This window comes from Pinus tabuliformis, chromosome 3_1 (assembly GCF_031772625.1).
Source record: "Pinus tabuliformis cultivar Carrire ecotype Pingquan chromosome 3_1, CPIR1, whole genome shotgun sequence".
Taxonomy (NCBI): Eukaryota; Viridiplantae; Streptophyta; class Pinopsida; order Pinales; family Pinaceae; genus Pinus; species Pinus tabuliformis.
In genome coordinates, this window is record NC_142301.1 from 273,812,357 (window position 1) to 273,823,341 (window position 10,985).

At 41.6% G+C, this 10,985-nt stretch overlaps 1 protein-coding gene across 1 annotated transcript; it reads right to left on the reverse strand.

Annotated features, from left to right (window-relative positions):
- Positions 1 to 8,024: 8,024 nt before the first annotated feature.
- On the reverse strand, positions 8,025 to 10,110 carry LOC149186851 (protein WHAT'S THIS FACTOR 9, mitochondrial-like). The gene is made up of 2 exons (XM_089411184.1): positions 9,872 to 10,110; positions 8,025 to 9,770 (listed from the first exon to the last, which is right to left on the reverse strand). The coding sequence occupies exons 1-2, from the start codon at positions 10,070 to 10,072 to the stop codon at positions 8,484 to 8,486; spliced, it is 1,488 nt and encodes a 495-aa protein (XP_089267310.1). The 5' UTR covers positions 10,073 to 10,110; the 3' UTR covers positions 8,025 to 8,483.
- Between the last annotated feature and the right edge of the window lie 875 nt (positions 10,111 to 10,985).

Here is a 10,985-nt window from a genome sequence, read left to right on the forward strand (position 1 = left end):
TACTCCATGTCGTCAAACCCGTACTAAGCAAGGGGAGGTGCAGTGTCATGGCCAACCTAAAGGTTGTGATCTCTCATGCCTGCTGTATTAATGCGAGTGGTGGATTATGGGGGTGACACATGGCCACCTCCTTTCCCTTGTGTATGTTGTGGGGGCAGCGGCCATGCACCTCCACGCCCCCGCCCCTCCCCCAAACTTGTTGCTCCTTTAACAACCCATTCAAGGATTGATAATACGTATAGTTACATACATATGTGCTTGGCATTCTTTTTTGACATGATTTATAATTTTTTTAATGTGATATGCATAGCATTGATTATATATATATATATATATAGAGAGAGAGAGAGAGAGAGAGAGTGTTTAGTGTAAGTATTAAAGTTTTATGTTTATTGATTAAATTTAAATATGAAGTTCTAAAATGTCATGATTACAATTATGAATCATCATTATTTTAATTTATATAGTAATATGGATCTTAATTTATTACTACTATTTATATTTTGTATATATTTCACATCTCTATATATAAAAAAAATCTTATTTCTAATTATATGTTTATTAATTAAATTTAAACATGAAGTTTTGAAATATCATGGTTGTGAATATGAATCATCATTAGTCAAAATTCGCAAATTCTTTTAATGTGACATGCATATTGTGAATTTTTTCTCGAAGAAATTGTTTGTAATTTTGCAGGTAAAGAATTCGGATTTTCTACAATGCTGTTTGAAATTTATTGAAGTTTTGAATCCAAAAGAAAATCCATTTTCGAGACACTGATCGAGAGAGAAGCAAGAAGAATGTATAAGTATAGGGAGTTTCAAAGAAGAGAAAATGGTAAGCTGAAAGGATCATAAAAATATCAAATTAATAAAATCTAAAGATAATACCTAATTACATATAATGAATATAATAATCTAAATATAATACCTAGATACATATAATCTAAGATAATTAACATATACTATTATTATATTATTAATAATAAATTATGAATCATTGATAAATCATCTCCATTCATTATTGATTAGGAATCTAAAGTATCGATCCGGGATTATGAGAGAACCCTTTATTCTGTTATAAATAAAGATCGTCTCCTATACCGCGACGAAAAGGAATTTTCATTTCAAATACAAAATCTTTTTAGCTAGAAGGCGTTTGAACCCTTGACTTCATGGTCCGGAAATAAGGAGCTGCATAAATGTGGTATATTAGCATAGGCATAAATTATATTATGGGCTAGAGGAACCTGTGTGTTGTACTTATTGATATCCAGCCTTGCTGCTCCAAGATATTTCTCTTTGAGTTCATTTTCCTTTTGTATTGACGATGGGCAATAGATTGCAGACCCTCCGTGAATAGAAGGTTGTTGATCAACTTCGCAATGAAGTTATTACATTGCAGTCTTCTCTGGCCTGTTGCAGATAGGGAATGAAAGATTGACGACTCAGTTGAAGAATGAAGCGGTTCTGTTCCATAATGCATTGGCTCAGAAATCTAGAGAGGTTGCTACCCCGGAGAGCATTATGGAAACATTTTTCTAGAATCTTGCTAATGAATTAGAGGATATGGCAGATCTTGTTGATGATCTGAAAGATGAAGTAAAAGCTCTTTCTCATACTAAGAATGCTACCTTGAAGGATAAAATTTGTAGACTGGAAGAGACCAAGTCCCAGCTGACTGAGGAAGTTGCCCACTTGCAGGCCTCTCTTGCTAAGCTTCGTGAAGAAGCTGCCCCTCTTCAAGAAGGCAATAATGTACTGTTTGACGAGTATAAGGCATTGAAAAAAGATTATGACTCCTTGCTCCTGCATCCGACTAAGAAGGATCAAACGATTCAAGGGTTGTTGGTTTGCAGCCAGGACCTTGAGGAAGAAGTCGGTTGCAGCATGCTGAGAAGAAGAGTGTTGAGCTACTGCTGAGCGAAATGGGATATACCAGAGGACTTGGGGAAGAATGGAGAGGGTATTGTTGTTCCTCTTTCCCCTATGATGCAGGCATATAAAGCAGGTCTTGGATATGATGCTGCTTCTACCTCCTTGCCTACACCTGGCCTTGCTGATCACAGGAAAGTTTTGTTTGTTGCTGGTGGTATTCAGACTGAAGGGCAACCTATTGCTGATTGTGGTGCACAAATTGATGAGGTGGCTGCTCCTAATAGGCGAAAACTTGAGAATGTTGTTGTAGCTTATATTGTCACTGATGTTATGACTAAGTTGTTGTCAGAGCAGCCTACTGCTAACTATGCTGAAATAATTGATGAGGTGTCTATTTAAACTCTTGTTGGAAGTGTTGTTTGTCGTTTAGAGCTTGAGCCTCAACCCTCTGTTCGTTAAAAAAGAGAAATATGAGCGATATCATCACCCTCATACGACTAAGAGAAGTTTTCCCAGGAATCAGAATTCTTAGAATGGTGGAAGTTATGCTTTCCGATCTTTGCTGAAAAGACATGAAACGCTGAACCATAGACCAGTGCCAACTATGAGGAAAGACTGTGGTTGGAGTAATAAATAGTCCTGGAATCATTTGAAACATTTCTTAAGGACTTCTTATCATTGTGTATCATCAACTGTACAGTTGTACAATCCAGCTCTTGTTTGCCTTTGATTGCTTTGATGTGATCGACCAAGTAATAATTTATTATAATAATAGTATATGTTAATTATCTTAGATTATATATATCTAGGTATTCACTATATATAATTAGGTATTATCTTTAGATTTTATTTATTTGATATTTTTTATCTTTTCAGCCGACCATTTTCTCTTCTTTATGACTCTCTATACTTATACATTCCCCTTTCCCCTTGCTTCTTTCTCTCTCGATCATTCTCTTGAAGATGGATCCTCTTTTGGATTCGAAACATCGACAGCTTTCAAACAGCATTGTGGAAAATCTGAACTCTTTACCTGCAAAAACACACCACAGAAACCTAAAATCTCGCTTTGTAATTTTATTGATAAAAATAAAATTAGAAGATAACAGATTGAATTGAATCCACTTATTATTTTTATTATTAATTTTTATTTTTTTTAATTGAACCGACATTATGTTTTATTATTATTAATATTTTTTTATTTAATGCTCCGCTACAACATCTCATCGTCACTACAACATCTCCCTCATACTGGGTTGTAAAGTATATATTTCTAGAAGCATCTAACCCTCTTAGATAGTGTCCTTCTAGTGTCCAAGAAGCGTGCTCCCTGACAGCATCACACTCCCAAATTTGCAGGGAGCACCTTGAAAACGTCTGAAGCACATTCCCAGATTTTCTCTGGATTCTCCCGCTCAGAGTGCAGTTCCAGGGGGGAGCAGTTCCAGGTGGGAGGGAGTGTGTAAGGTCCTCGAGTTCTACCCGAGCGCGGGCACGGTTGGGTGCCGGGCGAGTCAACGGGCGCATGGGCGGTCGACGGGAGCGCGAGCATGCGCGGGCGCACGAAGTGGGCGCGGGCTGCACGACAGGCGGGCGAGAGCTGCACGACGAGCGGGCGCGGCGACACGGGCGTGCGACGGGCTGTTGAGAAAATGTGACGATTAATGCGACGAAGGTGAAACACTTAGAAATGGCTAAGTGTTGAACGACACATATAGCGACTTGGAGGAGGACTTGCGTGAGAGCAAGGCCGACATATGAAGAACGTTTTGTGGGCATGTTATGAGTGGTTTTGGGGTCGGCCAAGGGGCTGCACACCCCATGTAAACCCACACATGAAACAAGTTAAAAAGCATATAAGTGTAAGAGCATGAGAGGTCATTTGAACCATCGAATCTCATTCACTCTTCGCAAGGACAAGAAGATAAGTGCGCAAGTCAAGAGGGAGCTGCGCATATCTCATGCGCATTGCTCCAAGAAGATTGCACGCTTGGATGGAAGTCTTGGAACCGGAAGTCGAAGGTTGGGCAAGTGTGCCCAGGGTGGATTCTAAGGTGCGGTTCTTGGTGTAAGACTTGGCAAGGATTCTTGGTGGCTCGGGTGAGCACCGTCCTTTGTGCAAGAGATGCACAAGATGTTGTAAAGGCAGGTTTGCCTCTCTTTGTATTATTCGGTTAAGTGTGAGACTTGGTTCGGCCAAGACACACTTGTATTGTAAACTAATATTCTTAATAAAATTGTCGGGCAGACTCACATTACGGGGAGTTGCCCCTCCCCTTTATACTTGTTGCAATTGTTGTTGTTCTTGGTATAATTGCATGATGATAATGAATGAGTATGGGCTTCATTAAGTATAAAGGATAATTATGTTTACTTGGTTGCGAAACACAAGCTAAGTAACGTTAATGTGAAAGTAGGCGTAGTCCACGAATGTTAGTATTGGTGAAAAGAAAGCGTTCGGTGGTGCCGCACCTTGCTACAAGCGGTTGGAAGACTACCGCAGGTGTAGGGGCGTGACAGTTGGTATCAGAGCTCGGTTGGAGCTGGTGTTAGAGCAGGGTTGCTCGTGACGAAGTGCAGGTGTGGGTACACTTGGAAACTTGACAGTTGATGACAGTGGAAGCAGGTTTAGCAGAGGTGAAGCTTAGTGCTTGGACCAAGCTGAACGACAAGGCATGGCAAGTTTGGGAGAAGGTGAAGGGAAGCTCTTGATTACCTTATACAGGTTGAAGCGGTTGAAAGAAGAGAATCTCCGGATCCGAAAGGAACTTGAAGCCTTGGAGAAGACTGTTGAAGATGAACTTCTTCAACTTGGTTGGACAATGGAGCAAGATGAAGTTGCAGATTGTGCTGGCCAGGAAGAGGAAGCCGTGACAGTTGAAGATGTTGCAGACATGACCATGATGGAGGATGAACTTGAGGATGATCAAGTTGGACCAAGATCGTGCAGTTTGCAGACATGGATGAATGAGGAAGAGCCTCATGACGATGATGAAGTAAGTATTGGTACTTGTGTTTCATTTGGGCATTTGGTGGATGGACCGTATGCAGGGAGAGGCAAAGCCAGTTTGCCTATGCTATGGAGGATCTTACCATGGATGTTTATGATGAGACTTTGTATGGGGGAACAAGGATTGTTGATTGTTGCAGGACTTGTTGGGGTTGTTTGTGACCTTATGATAGAAGGTACAAAGGCCCTTGACAAGGGAGGAACTTGATGATCGTTGTGGAGGAATGGGTCATGCTTTAGCCATATGAAAGATTGGCTAAGTGCCCGGCATGACTCATGGACAGATTGGAGGGCACACTTTTGGGTGGACTTCTCATGGCCGAGACCAAGAGATAGTCTTGGTGGACACTTTGGTGGAGGAGCTATGATGGAGGGACTCATGTGATGATGATATGGTTGGGTGACTGAGTTCACTAAACCGAAGGTTGCAGCTTGGATGAGGATGGCCGATGGTTGTGATGAGTCTACTTGGTTGGACTACATGGGCAACTTAGTCATGGACAATCAGGTTGGAGGCATGGAGCATGGCAGTCTTATGCAGGGACATTGTGTGGGAGCACTTGTAGAGGTGTCATGGACATCCAATGAGGAGTGCCAAAGCAGGGATGTTGTGCAGATGGATTTGCTAATGTGACATGGAGACTTATTACTTATGAACCGATGGAGAGGTTGTGCACTTTGGTACAACAAGGCCATGGACTTGGATGAATTTGTGGGCTGATTATGGAGCTCATGATGACATGAGTTGTTGTGACTTTTAGGGACTTCATATATGGTGGACTTAGAGGATCTGATGCATTGAGGAGCTGAGGTCAAGAGACTTTGATGCAGTATGGGATGCATACTTCCAAAGTACATGTATGGGCATGGCTTGGAAGAGTGACTTGATGTAGAGGATCGATATGAGACACTTTGGGGTGATGGAGTTACAACGATGATGATGCCTTGGTGGCAACACTTGGGCATGGGTTGAGCCGAGATTCAACTACTTTAGACAACATGTTGCAGATGAGATGAGGGCTACTTCATGGACCTGAGCATGGATTATGGAGATAGATTCTTGATGAGTCGAGAATGTGACAGGATGTTTTGAGGAACAACTGATGATGGCATGAGGATGTTCACTCTCATGGTTTGAGCGTGACAGTTGGACTGGCCATCCGACTAGTTCAAACATGGGGACTAGTAGTGTACAGACATGTGTTAGCATTATGTTGGAGTAACATGGCAGCAGTTCACATGAGGACACATGATGAAGACAGGAGGTCAGTAATCATGGATCGAGATGATATCTGATGGTGAGCATACCGTTGAGGTGCATACCTTGGTATGGTGAGCTTGGTGCCAGTTGGTCACTAAGTCGAGGCATGATGGAGATGAAGCTCTACATATGTTGCAAGGATGTTTGCTTTGTGTGGAGGAGTCAACATCGTGGATGATGATGATCTTGGTGGATGGCTACCAGGATGGTATGTTGTCGAGGACGACAACGATTTCAGGTGGAGGAGGATGTAAGGTCCTCGAGTTCTACCCGAGCGCGGGCGCGGTTGGGCGTCGGGCAAGTCGACGGGCGCGCGGGCGCAAGGGCGGTCGAGGGGCACGCGGGCGCACGTTCACTCTTCACAAGGACAAGAAGATAAGTGCGCAAGTCAAGAGGGAGCTGCGCATATCTCATGCGCATTGCTCCAAGAAGATTGCACGCTTGGGTGGAGTCTTGGAACCGGAAGTCAAAGGTTGGGCAAGTGTGCCCGGGGTGGATTCTAAGGTGCGGTTCTTGGTGTAAGACTTGGCAAGGATTCTTGGTGGCTCGGGTGAGCACCGTCCTTTGTGCAAGAGATGCACAAGATGTTGTAAAGGCAGGTTTGCCTCTCTTTGTATTATTCGGTTAAGTGTGAGACTTGGTTCGGCCAAGACACACTTGTATTGTAAACTGATATTCTTAATAAAATTGTCGGGCAGACTCACATTACGGGGAGTTGCCCCTCCCCTTTATACTTGTTGCAATTGTTGTTGTTCTTGGTATAATTGCATGATGATAATGAATGAGTATGGGCTTCATTAAGTATAAAGGATAATTATGTTTTTGCGAAACACAAGCTAAGTAACGTTAATGTGAAAGTAGGCGTGGTCCACGAATGTTAGTATTGGTGAAAAGAAAGCGTTCGGTGGTGCCGCACCTTGCTACAAGCGGTTGGAAGACTACCGCAGGTGTAGGGGCGTGACAGAGTGGGCCTTGTGGGGCACTCCTGGTAACACTGTGTTGGAGGCATGCATGCCCCCTCTACTTCTCTCTCCTACATAACTGCTGTGAACCTCCTATATTCCACTAGTGTTGCGCCCTCATACACACTGCCCTCTCTATGCTCCTGCGCACAAGAACCAAGAATAATGAAGGAAGCGGGAACGCATCACTGCTAGAGAAAACTGACTGAGCAACAAAGTTAAAACTCTAACAAAGAGGAGGTGTCCCATATAGTAGCAAGTAGCTATTGACCAGAATCCAAGTGAAACCGGAAACATGAATGTGAGGCTAACTAAAACTGGCATATCTGCATGCTGACAAAAGGACAAACTCTGATAAATGCTTGACATGGAAATAGTACCCAGAAACCAAATTACTTCCAGATGAACAGGTTAAACAGGTAACTTACCTCATATAGAATTCATTCTAGGAATTTGCATTCATACTGTATAGCTTACACTGCAGCAATCAATCAAATAGGATGCATTTGACAGAAAATTTAAAATTGAACACCCTGGAATAACCCAGTTAAATATCCTACAGCCAAAAATAAAGGTGAAGCGAAAAAGAAGTGCCGTATTTTGTTTAGTGCTCTCGTGGTTCTCAAACAGCACAGCTGAAAATGCCATATTTTGTTTAGTACTCTTGTGCTTCTCAAACAGCACAGCTAATGCATGTTAACCACATTAGCTAGTGATTTCCCTGCCAACCACATCTTATAATCATGAGAAATGATTCCATGACAAATTCATCAACGTTTGAAGCTTCTATGCCTTGAACATGTAAGCATGTACAGTTCTCAAAGAAATTGTCAGTATTATTTTGTATTTTCTACATTGAAAAAAATAATCCTTTATTGACCTATTTTCCCCTGTTTTTACAACAAAGCCACTATACCTGATACATTCCCATCATAAAGGTATATCGTCACCATACAATGAACGCAAAGAAAAATGCAGACACCCTGAGCCAGTCACAAGAACATAGGGGCCAGCGCTGGGACAGGAATGGCGCTTGCATTTTTCTGTCTATGGAAAATAGTAGACTAGTAAATATAGCCCTGCTAGATTCCAACTAAACAAGCAATCATCCAAAATCAACAGAGATATTTTGGCTGAGTCAAGAACATGGCTCATATAGTCTGGAAGAAAGAAACGTATCGACATATTGTGCTTTAAACACATGCATAAGCCATGTCTCTAAAACATCTTCTATGGGCATGAATTCAGATTCCTTGATCCATCTCTCAAAAACTATGTTGCCATTGCAATCTACTTGCAAAATTGCCAACATATTATCCCCTCAGTAATCTCTGTCATTACACTCAGTCATCAAAATTATCATAGCCTACTCAGAAATTCCTGTCAGAAGATCTTTCTTCCTCATATCGATGACCACTGACTCCACCATCCCTGTATGGAAGTTTGTCAGGCTTGGGCTCCAAAACATCCACTGCTCTCTTGTCTGAGTCCTTCTTATTGGGTAATATCCCCTTCCTCATCAAGCGGGATATCTTCTTTCTCAACCTCAGAAGAGGATGTTGCTCCACTACTTGACCATTTTGGTATCCCTCTTTGAGCACCACTGTTGAGGTAGAACATTTTAGAGAATAATAAAAGATTCCGGGATACCGCGTGAAAAGCTTCGTAAACCTCTCAGGGAAACTCATCTCCTCACAGAAGCAATTTAGATTGTTTCTCTGAAGTTTCTTATGAATAGTAAGGCTCAACAACTCGTGATAGACACCCACAACACGCTTCTCCATTACAGGACCCTTAGGATCAAGATTGGAAGGATCCTCGTAAGGAGACACATATGGAAGCCTCTGCCACTCCTCCATCCATGAAATCACCTTGTTCATGCATCCATACCCCTTTGGAAAATTCATATCATAAGTCAAATGCGCATGGGCTTTGAAGTTCCTGTAAGTCAATTTGTTTCCACCTTTGGCATCATCATCAGCCTGCTTCTGGAGGGCAGATATAGCAAACTCATCATTCCATCTCAAAAGCTTCAACCCCGGGTCCCCATCTTGCATCTTCACAATGCTGAAATAATCATTATACTTTAGGATCAGGGTCTTTACATAGTCCTGTGGCAGACCCAAATCCCACGTCAATGGCTCTATGCTCTTCAACGGAAGTTTCTTGCTGCGGGTCATCATGAGCAGCTTGCACAATCTCTTGACAGAGTCTCCTGCATTCTGTTCATGGATTCTCTGCTCTTCTTCGTCAAATTCAAGGGCCTCCTTGGTCAATCCAAACCACGGGACATCATATTTAGGGCCAGCAAATTCCCTAAAAATTGTACGGTATCTTCTCATAAACCTCAGGACCTGGAAGGTCAGACCCAGCTCCTTCTGCCTCCTGGAAACCGCAGTTATTGGCAATGACTCGTCTGGATATTTTTTGACAATGTCTTTGAGCATGCAAACAACCTTCAAATCAACATCCCTCTCGATTATATGATCAAAGCCTGGGTGCTTGACCCATTTAAGCCTCACGAGAGATTTTTTTTGAGTGTAGCAATGGCAATGGTGATCCTGCAGAAATTGGGTTGAAGTAGAATCTGCTATATTGGCCCATAAATTGTGGGTTACATTGTACAAAGTGGTATGATGTACTGCTCCGGTTATGTACTGTACAGACCGTTTTTTAAACATTGCAGAGCTTGTAATGTGGTGTTATATACAATAAAATAAACTAGATGAATCACCAAAGCTATGACAGGTTACCATACCTTCATGGCTATGATCTGATCTGCTGCTCTCTTCCCAACTCTGCTTCTCCATGCATTGATGCTCTGTTTCCCTTCTATCCGTTGCACTGGAGTTGTAGTGTTCAACCGAAAAGCTCCACCAAACCAAATCACTAAAAAAATTCCGTTCGATTCTTGTAGCATGCTAGCTTTTAAGTCGCTGAGAGCGGAGTGCAAAGGCATTTGAGTGATCTTCAATTCACTATGAGGGTAGTGCAAAGGGCTTAGTCAGTTGGATGCGCTATGTGAATTAAAATATTTAATGTTTATTTTGAATGATGTTTTAAAGTCTTAAAATAAAATATTTAATGTTTATTTTGAATGATGTTTTAAAGTCTATGAGATTAAAAATAGTATATGGGACTATCATTATTTTTGTTTTATGTCTTTTACAATTCAATCATTTTTTTATTGAGATTCATGATGAACTGATCTAATTTTTTAATAGTCCTCTTACGAAAAGACAATGTCAAGGAATTGATGCTAACATACTACGATAATTGTTTCTGATGCCTCTGAAAGCATCACATTTTTTTTTTGGTAGGTAAGCACCCACGGGGGATTTGAACCAGTGACTTATCGCAAGGAGTGTCTTAACAGTGCACCCATTCACCATCAATCCAAAGCCCCGTGGGCATGAAAGCATCACATTTCAAAATGAAATGCTTTTCCGATTCCACTGCCCCAAAAGTGCAAAAGTACACACGTTTCTTCTCAAGCTTCTTTAGGTCTCTTCCACCGTCTCGTTTCACACCGAAGTTGATGTGAGTTAGTTCTTAATTGAGCAATAAGAATCTTTGCTCTCCACAAAATGTTGGCTCCAATGTACTCTTTTTGTTGGAGATCACAAGTGGAGTTGAATTCCTGAACATAGTACTTCTTCTTTCTACCCAACTCTTTTCCCCGTATATGCTTACGGAACTTCTCCATAACAAAAAAATTTAACTCCTTGCTATTTGTGGGACATGCATTGAGGTAAATATTCCTTTTTTGCATCCATTTGTTGTTTTGTCTCATCCATGATTTCTTTCCTTCACTCATGCCTTCATTGAAGATAACTTTCAGCCATCTACCTACTCCCATTTGCTCAATTTTT

Coding starts and splice junctions, on each gene's coding strand:
- LOC149186851 (XM_089411184.1), bottom strand. CDS start 10,072: ATGCCTTTGCACTCCGCTCTCAGCGACTTAAAAGCTAGCATGCTACAA. Junction 9,771..9,871: donor ATCAGATCATAGCCATGAAG/GTATGGTAACCT, acceptor CGGTCTGTACAG/TACATAACCGGAGCAGTACA.